This window comes from Natrix helvetica, assembly GCF_964273705.1.
Source record: "Natrix helvetica genome assembly, chromosome: 1".
Taxonomy (NCBI): domain Eukaryota; kingdom Metazoa; phylum Chordata; class Lepidosauria; order Squamata; family Natricidae; genus Natrix; species Natrix helvetica.
This window is the reverse complement of record NC_138548.1, coordinates 259,943,183-259,961,650: the sequence shown is the minus strand read 5'-3', so window position 1 is coordinate 259,961,650 and position 18,468 is coordinate 259,943,183. Positions and strand designations below refer to the sequence as shown.

General features: G+C 41.5%; 1 protein-coding gene across 2 annotated transcripts in view; it reads right to left on the bottom strand.

Moving 5' to 3' along the window:
• Positions 1–16,756, bottom strand: part of MAP2K7 (mitogen-activated protein kinase kinase 7) — a 52,045-nt gene extending 35,289 nt beyond the window's left edge. The window contains exons 1-2 of one of the 2 annotated variants that reach the window (XM_081934112.1): positions 16,587–16,756; positions 9,499–9,546 (exon numbers count right to left, since the gene is read on the bottom strand). In XM_081934112.1, coding sequence (XP_081790238.1) covers positions 9,499–9,546; positions 16,587–16,710 — 172 coding nt within the window. In that variant the 5' untranslated portion in view covers positions 16,711–16,756. The remainder of the gene's footprint in view (positions 1–9,498; positions 9,547–16,586) is intronic. The other variant, XM_081934113.1, reaches the window with a different exon arrangement.
• Between the last annotated feature and the right edge of the window lie 1,712 nt (positions 16,757–18,468).

Here is an 18,468-nt window from a genome sequence, read left to right as displayed (position 1 = left end):
GAAATTCCGGGGAGGAAGGGACAGAAATTCCAGGGAGAGGCCTTCCCTGACTAACTGGAGGACCCAAGCGTCCTCGGTGGTCTGGGCCCAATGGGAGGCAAATAGTTGGAGCCGACCCCCTATGGGCGCTGAGTTCGGGCAGTCACTTGGACTTACGGAACGCCCTGTTGGAGGCCCCACCGCGGTTATACTTGCGGAAGCCGGACTGCTGCCTGTTCCTGTCTCGAAAGGCCGGCCTGTCCTGGGATCTGTCCCCCTGCTGTCCGAAAGACCAATTGTGGGGAGAGAAGGAGGAGGTGGAAGCGGAAGGCTCGGAGGCTCGAAAGGACTGCCTCCTGGGATAGGGGGCAGCCTTGCGGTCCTGTTTCTTGTTAAGAGAAGGAAGGACCTTCCTCTTGTCTTTGGACTCTATGAGGAGAGGGTCCAGGGACTCGTCAAACAATTTAGACCCCTTGAAGGGGGCAGAGGCCAATTTCCACTTATTTTTCTGGTCCGCCTGCCAATGCCGGAGCCAAATGAGACGGCGAGAGGTGATATTGGACCCCAGGGCCCTGGAGACAAATTTGGTGGCGTTGACGGATGCGTCAGCAGCGTATTGAGAGGCCGCAATTATCTTAGACACATCCTGGTGGAGACGGACGTCTCCTGCCGGGAACTTAGCTAGAAGCTCGCGCAGCCAAATCATGGAGGCCCTGTTGAAGAAGGACGCAGACAAAGAAGCCCTAATGGCTCAGGCGGCCGCAAGGTGGGTCTTGTGGCACGCCTTCTCCGCCTTCTTGTCCTCCGCCTTGAGGCCTTCCAGGAGGTCGGCCGGTAGGGAGGAGTTAGAGGTGAGGGCAGCTATGGGCGGGTCGACAGCAGGTAGGGCCAGAAGGTCCTCCAGTGCCGGCTTCATAGTATATAGCTTTTTGTCCACTCCGCTGGGAGAGGACTGCGTGGCTGGCTGAGCCCACTGGCGCTGGATGAGATCGAGGAATAACCCAGGAACGGGAACTAACTCCTGTTGAGGGGTGGGCACGTCAAACATGACCGCGTTGGGGTTGACTGGGGTCGAATCCGCCATAGGTGCGGCCGGTTTGGGCTTGATCCCCACCCTGGTGTTAGCCTTGACCTTATGGAGGATTGATTTGAAGAGGCCGGGTTTAAATAGGCCTGCAAAGGCAGGGGCCTCGGGAGGGAGGTCCTCATCGTCTAATAAACCTAGGGCCTCTGGGTCAGGGTCCTCAATGGCCGAGGCCTCACTGACCACAGAAGATTCCAGGGAGGGGTGGCGAGCTCGCTTAGATGGAGGGGGAGCGACCTGGCCGGATCCGGAACCCTTAGGGGCCACTGCAGGAGGATCCTTAAATTTCATGGCCTCGGTAATGCCCTTAGCAATGGCGCGTGCCATCAGCTCCAGCATGCGGGGAGGGAGCTCATCTTGATCCGAATCGGGATCTAGGGCCTCCTCAAGAGGAGGGTGAGCCTCCCCTGGCATGTCGTCTAAGCTAGCATCCCCAGGGAGAGGGGCTTGTTCGCAGGCCCAGGAGGGAGCTGGGGAAGCCGGCTCTGCGAGTGACCTATTAGGGGATAGGTCCTGGGACTCCACTTCCTCGGAAAGGACCCTTTGGAGATCTTCCCTAGAAGGGGAAAATCCAGAATGGGATGGCTCCCTGCCTGCCTGGCGTCTGGCCTTTTCAAACTGCTTGTCAAGGGCCCGCTGGCGCCTTTCAGCATCTTTGGCCTCTGCCACTGATGGGGTTCTGGAACAATGTTTCCCAGATCCCCCACCACCACTCTTGCCCGCACCCCCACTCCCCGACGAGGAGGAACCCTTGCTAGGGGCCTGGGAGAGGCCAGACCTAGTGTCTTGGGAATCAGGGGGACTGGGCAGGTCCATAGTCAATGACCACACAAGATGGTGCAATGCTATGACAAGGCAGTAGAAGTAGAAGCGACACTGGTCTGCTGCAGGGGGGAAAAGAAAAAAATGCAAGGATTAATAATTGAATTGAGTAAAATTCACTTGAGATATGAAAGTATCCAACAAAAATACAAAGCCCCTGCCTAAAAAACCAGTCGGATGGCCCAGGAGTAGGATCGGGGCCTGCACCCGGGTGCAAGGCCCCGCAGGAGAAACAGGGAGGAGAATGACTAAGCGAAAAAATAGATTTGGCCTGCACCTTACAGAGGTCTCCTCCCTGGGCCGGTATGGTGACCGTTGCATGGCCCAGGAACCAGCACCGCTCGCAAAAATAGGAAAATGGAGGCTGGTGGGTCCGGCCTGGAGGCCCTTGCCAGGCCCCGCCACCTCCAGCAGTCTCCTGCATAGCGTGGCTGAAGCGCAATGGCGGCTAGAAAAGAGCGTGAACTTTTCGCGCCTAAAAATGGCCGCCGCAACAGCGTGGGGGCAGAGGTAGACTGGAGGAGTGATCGCGCCTCGATGGCGACCATCGCTCACTCCTCCCTGCGGCAGAGGTCCTCTAGCAGGCCGGGGAAACGAAAAAAACTCATCTAAAATAAAAAACGAGGGGCCTGGGGATCCCTGGACCTCGCCGCTGCAGCCGCGTCGTTTTAAAAGACAAGCGGCAGGCCTCCAAAGCCGTCCCTTTCGGATCGGCTGAGGAGCACACCCCCCCACCTTCCGACTTACCTCCTGGCCTTCAAGAACGAAGAATCTGCTGGAGAAAATGCAGCAATGAAGAAGGAAAAAGGCACACAATAATAGGGGAGATTTTAGGAAAAAAGAAAAGTAAAAATAGAGAGTCCAAGCCAAAAAAAGGATTAATTCAGCTAGGAGCTCAAGCTAATTGCATCCGATTCGGGCTGACTGAGGAATAATTCTGGGGAGTGACTACACCAGGAGGTGTGGCTAAAGGAAAAAAAGTTCCTCAGTCCTAAGGGCAAGCAGACTGAATTAACCATTGCTTGGACTCTCCAAGCGGTGTACAGGAAAATCTATGGGTTTTCAACATTTTGCAATACAGTAACATAGTTCCCATATAATTATTACCATATCATTATCATCTTCATCACCGTCATCATCATTATTAAAACCATTATTCATCACTCATGGGATAAATGCTTTTGAAGTTTTTTTAATATTTCTGAAGATGATACTTTAAGACATTGTCTCAAAGTTTGGGGCTCACTTAAAATTATACTTATGCCTGAGACTGATCGCCATCAGATTACCAAAATGAACTTGCAATGACCAACTACCACTGGCATACTTGGCATCCATGGTACTTATGAACATTTAGAATTAAATAAAAATAAGCTCCACAAACTGTGCCTATTGCTACATTTAGAGACAAAGATTTTTACCTGGTCTTTCCTGGTACTTAAGATTCGTTTGCTGGTTGGTTGGTTTATAAAATTTATTGGCCACCCATCTTCCCTTAAGGTAACTCTGGGCAGCTTACAATCATAGTGTTTCATTACAGTACCAAGCTCTGACTGCAAAATTAAATGCTCTAAAAAAAAGCATATCTGAGGAGAAGACTAATCACTTACATAGAGAATATAAATTGATAACTTTTCAAAATGAGATGAAGGCTGCGGAATTATCTGCCTTTCTATAAACAAAGTTTGTAGGCATTCCTATGTAGAGATAATTATTCTTATAAGTTGAAAAATTCCTCTCCTTCTTGCCAGTTTGTTGCGTAGTTCATTATCCCACCATCAATATTTATTTAAAATAAATATAAGGCTACAGGAAATATTAAGCATAGGCTTAATTTTATTCTCACCTCTAGCCAAAATTGTGATCTGTTACTTCCCTCAACATTTGCATTTCAAGGACACTGTGATGGGATAATTTTTATAAGGACCAGCTGTTATCCTTTGTGGAAACAGTGAACTATGAATGTAGTGATAAAAATGAAGAAATTCTGAAAATCAGGACAATATAAATTAATTACTGGTGTATAATTTCCATTTCCTTGTAGGTTTCTGCAAAGATAAACATTTTATTGTTCACTGAGTATTACAGGGAAAATAGGTTACTAGTAGAAAACAAGAAAAGCCGGGTCCTTCCATGAAAAATATGCTCTGAAGTGTATAATGTTGAATTCCTCAAGCAAATTGGTCAATAACTCATGACTGCACTGAATTTGCTCTGGTGACCCAGGGCATGCTTTCAGATGGCACCCTTTCTAATGCCATTTTACTATTGAAAATCTTGATAAAACATGAAAAATTTTAAGATAATCACTATACAAAAAAACAGAAATGGAAAACATCCAATATCTTAGAACGGTGTTGAACTTGGAATTTACTCTGCAATTTCTTTTGTATGGATTTATGTGAGCTGAATTAGATAAATATTATAATATATTTTTTCAAAGATAATTTTGGAAACAGCTTATGACTCTGTTATAGATTATTTAAAATTATAGAATTAGTCAGTGTCGTGATCTAAATGTCTCTCTAAGCAAAAATCGAATAGCATCTGAATAAAGGTACAATGTGAAAAGTAGCCCCGTATTTGAATGATAATGAAATTGTTAACAGCCAAAATTACAAAACAAAACAACTTTATAAATGTTTGTACCTCTACTACATCTTGTTTCTTCACTTTTATCCCAAAATTCCTAAAATACTGTACTTTTCCTGCTGTCTTCCCTAAATGCAAATTCTGTCTGTTCTCCTAAAACAAATTACTTACTGCAGATAACAAAAATGTGTACAGGTAGTCCTTGACTTACAACCATTTAACAACTGATCAAATTTACAAAACACTGAAAAATGTTACTTATGACCAATCCTTACACTTACAACTGTCACAGCATCCCATAGTCACATGATCAAAGTTTGGGTACTTGCCAACCAGTAAGTGCTTACGACAACTGCAGTGTCATGGGGTCACATGATTGTCATTTTGTTTTACCTTCCCAGGGATTTCCAACAAGCAAAGTCAATGGGGGAAACTGGATTTGCTTAACCACCACATAATTCACTTAACAACCATGGCAAAAATCTCCTAAAATCAGAACAAATCACTTAAATGAACACATCACTTAGCAACCGAAGTTCTGTCCCAACTGCGACCACAAGTCTAGGACTACATATATGATCGTTCTGAAGAACATTACAGACAGAGTTCTAACAAACCTTCTATTTATGCCTGTTTACATTTCTAAAAAGCAATTTTGCTAAGCAAAAGTAGCCTTCCTACCTTTATGCTAATACCACAAATTCAAACCATTCAGTTTTCCTGCCCTATTCTTTTTTGGAATGCATGTATGGAATGCAATTAACAATCAGCAATTGCTATTTGATACAATAAATGAAAGTAGTCACAGATAAAAAGACGTATAACTATTAATATTTTAATATATCATTTTGTAGTTCAAAGAGCAATAACTCTATATCAAAATGTTATATTTGTCTGCAGATAACTAAAATCCATACAGTCAATCCTCAACTTACATCCATTCATTTAACAACTGTTTGAAGTTACAACAGCACTGAAAAAGTGACTTATAATCAGTCCTCACATTTATGATCATCACAGCATCTCCATGGCCACTTGATCCTAATACAGGTGGCTGGTAACCAGGTTGCATTTACAGCAGTTGCAATGTCCCGTAATCAGGTGATCACCAGCTTCCGACAAGCAAAGTCATTGGAGAAGCCAGTAGAGAAGGTCACAAACTGTTCGCAACTGTAGGTGGTATCTCACTTAACAAGCATGATTTGCTTAACAACCATGGCAAAAAAAGATAGTAAAATTTGATGCAGTCACATGATACTTCATTTACCAACCACACTGTTTAACAATGAACGTACCAATTCGAATTATGGTCATAAGTTAAGAACTATCTTTATTCCATTACTAATTTACAGCATTGGCAATACCACCAGAATATTGGCAGTACCACCAGAACAGCTTGGACCAAGATCTTATTTTAGACTTTTAATAACCAGTATTTTAAAAAATGACTACTGAAAAAAATGTCTGACATCAACTTATAAGTGTATCAGAAATAGAGAAAATTCACATTTTTAATCCAAAAAAAAATGCTATTCACTATACTTATTGATTCCTTTGGTATTCGGGTAACAATATTCTGCATAAACAAACTTAAAACCTTATTTTAATGAAACTCAGCTCTTGGTGAGACTACAAATTTCTCACAATATAGTTTTCTCGGCAATAAAGTGCAGCAGCCTACTACCATTTCTCAATTATCTTCCATCTGAGTGCTAATTAGGTGTAAACCTGTTTACTTTTCATAGTTGGCCAAATTTGCCCCAAATGTATTTCTATAAAAGTAGGGATAGAATAATATAATAAAAGGATCCAAATAAATGTTTTCTTGTACCTGTTTCATTAAGATGTATTTATCCAAAGCAGAAGTAATCCAATCAAGCCTCAAAGAGCTAATACCTTTATAAATAAGAAATACAGTTTGCTTCATTCAATCCTCTATTAAGAAAGGCTAATTTTAGAACTATGTTATTTCAAGTATGATTTCCTATATATGATAATCCAGGTTCAAATGTAAAGATAATGATTAGCAATATATTTGAGATAAAACGAATGTGATTCTGCCAGTTCCACCTAGTGGTAAAAGCAAGATTTCCTTCCCTACCAATCTGCTTGCAAATTAATTCACTGACAAGATACTCTTTGCCTTTACTTTGGGAGGTGTAGAACAGGCCATTACAGTTTCAACATTTTTCTGCAATAACAAGTTGTTGTATTTTTTAATGAAGTCTCTCCACCCACCCATAATTAGGAAAAAATGGAAATCAAGTATTTCAATAAATAAAATAATAAATGGTTAAAATAAAAGGAGTTCAAAACCTGAAACTAACAAGGAATTTGGGTTTTACCTGACCTGGGGTGAAGCTTCAAGTTAGAAGAACCTACCTTGCAACAAGCTGCTCAAATAGTACAATTAGGCTTAGGCAGAACTTAATCGCCTGAGTACATCTATTTTAGATAACCACAATGTTTCTAAGCCAATCAAGTGCACATGTAGACTTATATATGTAGAGAGAGGGTCAAAGGGTCAAAAGTGTTTGGTTCATGAACATACATTCATATCACATTTATATGGCTTTAAAAATACAATTCAACAAAACCATCTTTTATGGACAGTGAACTTGCATAGTTAGGAAGAATTTGGATTCAACTAATTGTTGGAGATGGGGTGATTAAAAGATGCATTTCACACTCACATATATATCAATGGCTTTGAAATAAAAAGGATGATAAAAGAAATGAGCATGACTTTTTTTTTTTTTGTAATGAAGCAAAGTTGAAATTACAAAGTTTGAAGGCCACTCATTCTCTTTCAATGGTGCAGAGAACTCTAGAACTTCTCTTTCTACATTTGGGAAAGAATTTTACAACCAGGAATCCTGTTTTGGAAACTAATCTGAATGAAGAAATTTGAACTATGCAAACTAATTTATATGTTCATTGTTCCATTTTTTTCCTACTGTTACATAATATTATTTAAATGTTAAAATTTTAATTGTACACCATGACATCAATATGGAAGGCTAGCTTTGCATTGTGTTTAAGAAATATTACCTTTTTTCTCTTATTCTGCATTAATACTTTTATAAAAATAAGCTCCTACAGAAAAATAGTAAATATATTATCTATTTCACAATTCAAAGAGTTTTTAAAATTTGCTGGATTATATCTGCAAAGAGCAGCTGGCAAAGCAAAAAAGAAATGGCATAGGTAAGAGCAAGATTGAGAAGGCCTGGATGATAATCTATTTAAACACATTCCCAGCCTGATGGGCTTCCAAGCATTAGTAAGCAAGCTTCCCCAAGACAAAACATGCTAGTCTTTCTGTATTTTCAGCACTGCAAGACTGCTACATTTCAGGTAGGAAAAACCACAGTAATTAAGTCACAATTCATAGCTACAATAGCTCAAGGCAGACAATGAAGAAGTTCTTTTACATACACCAAAGATAATATTTGGCAAGACTAGTTGAATCAAGATGAATAGCTGAACATTTACAATGTAATTGCCCAAAGTATGTCCTTTGGACATAAGGGAATGCAGGAACAAGTAAACTCAGGACTTTCAATAAAAGGTACCACAACTGTAACATTGTTAAAAGTACAATGTCAATCTGAAAACAAAACAAATAAGGGTAGTTCTTTGTGTAGAACAGGGGTATCAAATTCGCGGCATCACATTGTCGTCAAGTGACATATTGCATCTTTCCCTTCGGTAAACTGTGGGTGGGCCACAGCCCACAGGCTGCAAGTTTGACACCCCTGGTGTAGAACATTCTACCAACATACAAAACCACAGAAAGCCTATGAATAAAAACTGGATTTTAATTTCTGCTTCAGAACAACTACTAATTTCTGCTGTAGTTATGTAAGTACGGCCTGAAATCTTCAGTTTCATTAACTCTATTAAAAAGTTCTTTGCCAATAAAATAGTTTCAATTTCATCTTTTGAAATTCTGAAATATTGTTTGTGCAGGTAGCATTGCATGCATGCCTGCTTTCTAAAGGTGTTGTTTTTGTTAAGCGAGGATCATTTCCACTTAAAACCTCCCATCCCAACTTCCATCTTTATCCAGATGTATTAGATTGCAAATTTCATAATTCGTAGCCTGACACTTGAATTCAGAACCACCTGGAAAGCATTGGACTGGGGAAGGCAAGTCCAAAGAGTGTTCTCAAAATTCTTGGGACTAAATGTTTGGGATCAAGGAATATTTGGACACGAATCAATCTGGGAAACTATTTGTAGTTGTTGCCACAGGTTGTGAGAAAGTCAGTCCTTCAAAGATAATGCAAATGGCAATACCAAAAGCACAACTCATTCATATATTGCTATAGATACTGCCTACTGTTCAGCTCAGATTTCTTCAACTTGTCCTAGAAATCTTAAAGCAATTTACATTCTGTCAAGTTCCAAGGTTCGCATACTCTGCTCCGATTTTAAATCTTGGCTAGAGTTGCGGTTAATCAAAAATACAATCTTGATTTTCTGCCCTTAAGCAAACTCAACAGCAATGACAGTTTGCTACTATGTTCTCCCTTTGAGACAATTGCACTTACACTAGAAAAGTCTTACTTAGTTTTCCTATAGGTAGTGGCTTTTTCTACCCCAAATATTAACATACACTGTATCTGTATTTCTGCTGTTTTCCATCAGAGACATTTGGCAAGGATTAAGAAAGAAGATTGGTAAGACATGATCCAAAATGCACATAATTTAAATATTACCTGTTTTCATAAAGTGCTTTGACATAATCAGTAAAGGAAGGTGCTAAGCAACTAAATGCAGCTGTGGACAATCAAACACGTTTTCATGCATGGCTTGATGCATCACTTTGTCTAGCCAGTCAGGATGAGTTAGGGCTAGATAAAAGGTAGTAAAGGAAAAATACCACAGTGGGAAAGAAGCAGGGTCAGACACACATTTGGAACAGAAGCAGAAAAGTGGCAATTCTATGCAGTTGAAAGAAGCATTAGATAAATGATGCAAGAAATCCAAGCTGCGATGATAAAAAGTTCTGGTACCTGCACGTTGGGATGGAGCGGGAGCAGGGCTTAGAGTGATCACAATAACTGGATTGGGAAAAGGAAGAAAAAAACACGATAAATCACAACAGAAACAGTCAAATCATCAAAATGAAAATAATTCATGTTCAAATCAATTTCAGGACAAGGAATTCAAGAAATTCAGGTAGGGAGAAATCAACAAAGGGGACAGAAAGATGAAAATGAGATGTATCAAACAAGTGAAGAATCTGCTCTACAATTTAATCAAACACGTGCAGGATCAATTTCTTCATCGTATTTATGAGTACTGTTCCATTAAGCTCTGTGGATTTCGGCTCCCTACACAGTAACATTCCTTTATTGCTCTTATTTCCTCCCCAGACAGAACCTATTTATTAGAACTTCATCAACAACATGTTCTACCACTTCACTAGGATATGAAAAAAATACTTATCCCCTTCTGGATTTTTGCACCTCTTTTCATCAAAATATTACCTGGGCTTCTCATGGTCCTACTGCTATGTAAAGGAGGACGGAGTGAGCTACAAATAACACTAACACTTTGTTTTTGTTTCATAAATTTCACAATCATGAATCAAACAATGATATGCCAGCATGAAAAAGTAATCACTTCCTTGGATTCAATGAAATGCTTCCTGTAATTAGTGATGAGCCTCTCACATTGCTGGTTCAAAATGTTCTTTAATCATTCTCTTATAGATTTATATGTTTGAAATAATTAGGGTTTATTTTTGGGGAAACACGATTTCAGGAGGATCAGCCCGGATGCCCCCCCCTCGCGCACACACAAGAGCCGGCAAGTCCACAGGGACTTTCAGTATCCAGCAGCAACCTGCCAGTTCCTTAGTCGGCGCACAAATTGAAATGCATAGAGCAGAAGGCAAGCACTCCTGGTGCACAATGTGGGCTCTAGGCAAGCCAAGAGACGCGAAGATGAGCCTCCTGCAGCTGCCTGTCACTCCATCCCACCGCCGCTCGGCTTTCCCATGGCCTATGTGTCCAGATCGCCTGCCTTCCCCCCCCCCCACGCCTTTGCCTGCTTCCAGTATCACCGCGCAAAGATGATCCTCCCACAGCTGGCCGTTGCTCCAGCCCATTGCCACTTGGCTTTCCCAAGTCCTGCGTGGCCAGATCACCTACCTCCCACCCGCATCTCTGTATCTGCCTACTGCCAGTGTTGCTGCGTGAAGATGAGCCTCCCATGGCTGCCTGATGCTCCAGACCACCGCCATTTAGCTTTCCCACAGCGCATCTGGATCACCTGCCTCCCCCCAGCCTGTCTCTGTCTGCTGCTGCTATCGCCATGCAAAGACGAGCCTCCCCAGCCGGCCACTGCTTCTGTCCACCACCTCTTGGCTTTCCTGCGGCCCATGCAGTGCGTTCAAATTGCCTGCTTCCCCCCCACACCTCTGCCTGCTGCTTGCACAGGTACTCAACTCAACTGTGCTGTGCGGGCTGCGGCTGCTGCCAGTGTTGGCCCGCATGCACTCGCCGCCTCCTATGCTGGCCACATCCACCTTACTTTTGCGGGAGGGCTTATATTAGGCATGTGCATATAAAACAGGCTGGGGCTTATTTTGGGGTAGGTAGTACCCTGTTTCACCAAAAATCAGACCACCCCAGATAATAAGCCCAATCGGGCTTTTGGGCGCATGCACTAAAATAAGCCCTCCCCTGAAAACAAGCCCTCCCCGAAAATATTACAACATAGCAGCAGCCAGGAGGTGACCACGCTCACCACCTCCTGCACCTCAAAAATAATAAGAATAATAAGCCTCCCCAAAAATAAGGTCAAGCGCTTATTTCAGGGTCAAAAGAAAATAAGACCATCTTATTTTCGGGAAAACAGATTTTTTCGGGAAAACACGATACAAACAATTTATTATCAGGTTTTAAAAGTAGCAGAAGTATCATCCACATTTACAAATACAGTGCGTGCCTGACAACAAATAAGAACCAAATTTGGAATGCAACATTCTCTACTGAAAACTAAAGAATCAAGGGAAATTCATCAAGTAAATAAATGGCTTCATTTTGCTTTTGCAGATCTAAACAAACAAGTCTGACAGAACTAAAAACAGAAGAAAGAAAACTTCCAACGAATCCAGTTTATTCTACATACTGAGAACCATTATTCCAAAGAAATTTCAAACTAGGATGTTCATATTTCTCTAACTATCTGTAGTTATTAGGGAAATGAATTACTTCAGACTCAAATTGAAAATGTGCTTCAAAGCATGTGAAGTAGATGCCATACGATACCATAAAATGATGTGGCAGAAATGCATACACAATTCTAGTTAGTATCTTCAATATGAAACACCTCATAAATATTATTTGTCAATAAAGTCTGTTCTCACTTCAAAAGATATTGGAGTAGGGCTAAGGAAACCCAGGTTCCAGACCAATTTTAATAGTAAAAATTCCTTGGATGACTTTCAGCCAATCATTCTCTCATAAATAATTCCTTCATAGGTTTGTGGGGATAAAATGAAATAAAATCCCTGTGTAGGTCAATGCAACCTTATGGAAATAATTCAAACTATAAATCTAATAAACATATAATTAAGATACTTCTTGTCTTATTTTATTTGAGAAAACCTAGGTGCACCTATTATTGCTTATATTCTACAAGGCTTCTTCCATCTCTAGGTTTTCAGTGAATTAACTATTAAAATAATTCACATGTAAACCCTCTGCACCCAGAGGCTGGGCCACTAGAATTTTGTTCAGAAACTTGACATTTCTATGTTATTTTGGGGGGGTGTCTTGTCAAAAATAAGAAATATCTGAGCTGCTGGCCTTAAATAAATAACCTAAAATTTTGTCCTTGAATCTCAGTGGCTCCATTTTCAATCATTTTGGAAATATGAACTTTGGACTTTAAAAGTAGAAATGTGAGTTGTTCCCAGATGTTTCCTGCTCCTATACCCACCCTTAAGCTGCCCAACCTAAGCAAAAAGTTTGTCCCATCCTTTTTTGTATACAATGCATTCAGAAAGTATTCAAACCCCTTCACTTTTGTCCATTTTGTTATGCTACAGCCTGATTCTACAGTTATTGAAATTCATTATTTTCTCATTAATCTACACTCAGTATCCCATAATGACTGAGTGAAAACAGAATTTTAGAAATGTCTGTAAATTTATTAAAGAGAAAAAAAAAACCTGAAACATCACGTTGGCATAAGTATTCGGATCCTTCACTCAGTACTCTGTTGAAGTACTGTTGACAGCAATTACAGCCTCAAGACTTTTTGGGTATGACACGAAAATTTGCACACCTGGATTAGGAGATTTTCTGCCAGTCGTCCTTGCAAATCCTCTCAAGCTCAGTCAGGTGTGATAGCAACTGTCAATGGACAGCCATTTTCAGATCCCTCCAGAGATGTTCAGTAAGGTTCAAGTCAGGGCTTTGGCTGGGCCACTCTAGGACATTCACAGAGTTGTCTCTAATCCACTCCTGTGATATCTTGGCTGTGTGCTTAGGATCGTTGTCATGCTGGAAAGTGAACATTTGGCTCACTCTGAGGTCCTGAGTGTTGTGGAACAGGTTTTCATTGAGGATATCCCTGTACTTTGTTCTATTCAGCTTTTTCTCAACAAATATCTCACTCCCTGCTGCTGAAATACACTCCTATAGCATGATGCTACCACCATCATGCTTCACTGTTGGGATGGTATTGGGTAGGTGATGAATGGTGCCTGGTTTCCTCCAGGCATGATGTTTAGAATTGAGGCCAAAAAGTTCAATCTTAGTTCATCATACCAGAGAATCCTGTTCCTCACTGTCTGAGAATCCTTCAAGTGTTTTTTTGCAAACACCAAGCAGACTTTCATGTTTTTTGCACTGAGGAGAGGCTACAGTCCAGCCACTCTGTCATAAAGCCCAGATCAGTGGAAGGCTGCAGTGGTGGCTGTCCTTCTGGAACTCTGTCCCATCTCCCCGCAGGAGTGCTGGAGCTCAGTCAGAATAACCATTGGGTTCTTGGTCACCTCTCTTACTAAGGCCCTTCTTTCAATTGCTCAGTTTGACTGGGCAACCAGCTCTTGGAAGAGTCTTGGTTGTGCCAAACTTTATCCATTTGAGAATTATGGATGCCACTGTGCTCTTAGGAACTTTCAATGCAGCCAAAATTTTATTGTAGCTTTCTCCAGAGCTGTGCCTTGCAATAATCCTATCTCTTGAGTTTTGCAGGTAGTTCCTTTGACCTCATGGCTTTCTTTCTGCTAAAGTATGCATTGTCAGCTGTGAGGCTTTCTATAGAGAGTTGTGTGCCTTTCCAAATCATGCCCAATCAATTTACTACAGATTGACTCCAATCAACGTATAGAAACATGTGAGCAATGATCAAGAGAAATGGAAGGCACCAAAGCTAAATTTCATGTGTTGTTGCAAAGATCTGAATACTTACATATATCAATGTGATATATCTGTTTATTTGTTTTTAATAAATGTATAAACATTTCTAAAATTCTGTTTTCATTATTGGGTATTGAGTGTAGATTAATGAGGAACAAAATTAAATTCAACAAGTGAGGAATCAGGCTGTAGCATAACAAAACTGACAAAAATGAAGAGGGTCTGAATACTTTTTGAATGACTGTAATTGCCATCATTCCAATAATAACCCACAGACCCCCTGCTGATCAGGAGAGTAATTTTACAGCTCCATCCCAGGGAAATTTGCTAAATACTAGTGCAGCAATGGGCAAGGAAGAAGGTCACCTAATCTTTTAGCCTAGTAGGAGACCAAGCTATTCATAATACCATTAGCTATGTTACATTATATTACAATACAATTATAATAAAACTCACAGTAGAGGAGGAGGCATAATTTGTTTCTCTGTTCAGATTTTGGAAATATTATTAGGGCATTGTTGAAGACACCTATCAACACAAGCTATCACAAATGATAACCACACAAGATTCTAGAATGTCACAAGCAAACCTAAACAGGAATAAACTAAGCATTAGGTCAATCTGGATCTAAAACTGATATCCAAGAGCAAAATTCCTATTCCAAGATTCCTATGGGATTTGCTTAGGTATGTGGGATAGCCATGGATATATATTTCATGTAACTGCCATTCGTATGGCAGACATATATATATATATATAGATTTTATTTGCACAACAAATTGTATGAACATAGTATCCTTCCACACAAGATTGGTCCAACCATAATCTTTCTCATAGGATCCTCAATTAGTATGTCTAATGAAGAAAAATCTGTGATTTTAGTTTACCTACTGAATCAGTTTCACCACTTCTGCTCTCAAGATACTCCATTCCATCTCTGTTCTCTGTATACTCAATTCTCCTGTTCTCTCTGAACAGATTTTAAGTGGATTTACCTCAAAAGAGCCTCAAAACTGAACCTGGCACTGTATAATTTGCCATTGTTAAAGACATTTTGACCCACTTCAAACATATTAGGGATTTGTAATAAATCTTATAAGATCTGAAGCTTTTCAAATCAGAAACAGTTAGAACATGATGGACATGTTTAAATGCAACATGAAAAAAAGTAGAAAAGCAATTTAGGGTTTATAGGCCTTTCTATAGGCATCTGGGCTGGCTGGCCAGACACAAATACTGTAGAGCAGTCATGTAATTGAGTATAATTCTTCTAATATTCTGAGTCAGTTCTATCATTAGCAGGTGTGTGGATACTATATTTAACAGCATTGCCCACAAAGAATTAGGCAAGGAAAGGACAATATGTCAAAAAGAAATGGAGAATGTCCAGCCATTGGAAATGAATAAAAATACAGATAAATATGAATGTATATGAAACAACATTTCAGTTTTAACTTAAACGAACAAGCCCTGGATATCATACTTAATCTGATTACTGTCTGGATTCAATCAAAATGTTTATCCTACTTAATAAACTCATCTATTTTCTGTGATGCAACGAATCACCATTTCAACTCAGAACCAAGCCAACATGAAATTTGGGGGTGGGGGTGGGGATATCCAAGGTTTGTGAGTACGCAGTATAAGAGCTAAGACTTTAACTGACTTGTTACTTATAAGCAGAATATACAAAACATCCTATATTTAGCCTGGAACTTGGATCTCACTGTTTTCAGACATACACAGGCACCAATCTTGCAGAGAGACTCTTAAATATTTTTAAGCAAACAATTGAGCTTTGAAAGCATTCTCAGTCCAGTGCTTTCATTCCTCTACATCAAAAGACCGTTCAGCCTTAGTGTGATTCTTTCAAAGTCCTTTTTAAATAATAATAATAATCCATTCATCTGCACATCTCTAGGTTCTCCCTTTGCCCCAACTGATGTTTCACAGGAAGTTAACGCAGCCTGTATTCGTGTGTTCACCAACTATAGACAACCAATTAGACAACCATGGTGTTGTTAGTTGCGAAGTCATGTCCAACCCATCGCAACCCCATGGAGAACATTCCTCCATGCCTTCCTGTCCTCTACCATCCTCTGGAGTCCACTTAAGCTCAGGCCTACTGCTTCAGTGACTCCATCCAGCCACCTCATTCTCTGTCATCCCCTCCTTCTTTTGCCCTCAAACTTCCCCAGCATTCGGCTCTTCTCCAGCGAGACAACCATAAACCTCCCCAATGTGTCCCATTTAGCACGTTTATTGCAAACACGGCGGTGCAACACCCACTAAACAACTTGGCGGACGTGTCCATGCTGACACCCCCTTCAGCCAGTTCTTTACCTTTAACCTCGTAGTTAGGGTTAACTGTGAACAACTCTGACATTGGGCTTCAGGGACCCCCCTAATCCAGGAGATGCCCACCTTAGGGGCTTCCACTCAACCTAGGCATCTCTTCCTACCAATCTCCTCTTTCCCTTCCACTTTTCCCCCTTATTTTCCTTCCCAGCTTGAGGCGCAGTTCCTGGGCTTCCCTTTTCCCAGCTTCCTTCCTTCCAGGCTCAGGGAAACAGGCCTTGGGGCTTCAGCTCTTTCCCTTCTGCCCCGTCCCTCCCGCCCCCCACTTGGCGGCATCTCCCTTCCCCACCCCACCCCCCGCAACCCGTTCAGTGTCCAAGCTGGGCCTGCCATAGCCAAGCAGGGCCCCTCTTCCCCTCCCTTACTAGGCCGAGCCCGGGCCGGACTGATCTCCAGGTTGAGGTCGATGCGCCGGCGGGCTTCCCGGTTCTCCTGTTTCAGCTTGGCCTCCAAGCGGGACAGCTTCTGCTCCAACGAGGACGCTGCCATCTTTCCCCCCCCCCTCCCCCGGAGCCGCCGCGCAGCCAAAATGCACAAACACCGCAACGCGCAGGCGCGGTGCGAACCAACCAGGCCACCGTAACTCCAACCTCCTCCTCCTCCTCCTTCCTCCTCCGGCCCCGGTTTGCCCTGCGCTTGTTTTGCCTCGCAGGAAGGACTCGCGCGCATGCGCAAGGCTAAAACCTGCTTCCCTTTCCCTGTCCCTGTCTCAGGCACCCATGGGGAGTCTTGACAGCGTCTGGCGGGTGGCGCCCCTTGCTGATCTCGGTGAACGTTTGCCAAGCGATCCTACCGAGAGATTGATCGAACCGCCCATCTGTCTTCGGGCGGCCATCCGAGGCGTCAAAGCTGCGTTTTCACATCCGACTAAGCCAAATTGTGTCTCGCTTATCCCCTTGTATGTTGCGGCTCACGTATCTAGTTCATCTAGTTAGTGGGGTTTACTGTAATTATGGGGCTTGTTGTGGATGAGTGAACCATGGTTTAACACAGATGTCCAAGGACGTCTTGAAGTTAATATGACAAGGAAAGGTTATTAAATACACGAATAGGGAGTGATTATAAATATATTTAAATTAAATTCAAAAGAAAAACCAAAATGCATCATTTGTGTGTCATATGTCGTTCTTAACACCTTAAGATCCTGTATTGCCTATTTAAAGATTTTGCTCGTTGGGTTAGCAATTTTGCCCAAGAAAATCATCTCCCAATTGATCCCTTTAGTGCTAAAAAATAAGTCAGAATGGTTACTATTTCTGAGCGTATAGGCAGGATGTAAAGGAAGGATGAATCAAAGAGCTTAGTGTATCTATGCATCCATCATTCCAAACAGGAATTGAAGTGATTTATGTACTCTTAATCTGCTAATGAAAAGCATCCATGAGTTGCATTATAGAGCTGTAAGAGACCATTAGATATGTAATGATCCCTGACCATAGTTGGCTTGGGTGCTCCTTTCGGTGAAGTCTTCCGCATGTTCTAGCCAGAGATTTCTGCAAAATAGCCAGAACTTTCTACGATCTTTTTTATTTAAAAATTAGAGATAGCAGGCACCAAAAAAAGTTTCAAGTGATGATAGCTGCATGTTTGGGAAAGCATATTTATGGAAACGATAGTATAATAAATCTGGAAGAAAGTAGTTTGGAAGAAATTGTTGCTCTTAAATTGGCAAGAACGATCAACACCAAAGATTCACCCTGAATACTAATGTTCATTCAACAGCCCTGGAAGTTTACTTAAGGATACCCATGTGACTTTTAGAGAATCGATTTTGTTTTAGTATGTAACTGGACGACTGCCAGGGGAAGGTATAGTGGTAGATTCTTGCACTGGGCAGGAGATTGGATTAAATTATCTTAACGGTCCCTATCAACTTTTATATGCTATGATTCTACAGCATTCTATTCTGTCTCCTTTAATCCATTAAGAACTTGCAGGACCACATTAAACAGGCAGCAATTGGAAATATAGCTGCTTAAGGGAGCTAGGTTTCTCTTTGGAGAATACCCCTTTACATGCAGTGCAAGTGGCACCAAATTAGGGCATCCAGACATCACTTTATATATTTGCTACATTCTCCTGCTTGGAGAATTTCTTGATTTCCAGATTCCGTTCTGGGTCTGGAAATCCTGAAGCACCTTTCTTCCAATTCCTTAGATGGCTATGATGGAAAGGAATGCCTTATTTGAAACAACAAACGGCTACTTAGTTGGACAAACCTGGAGTAAATTGCTTCAAGCCTACCAG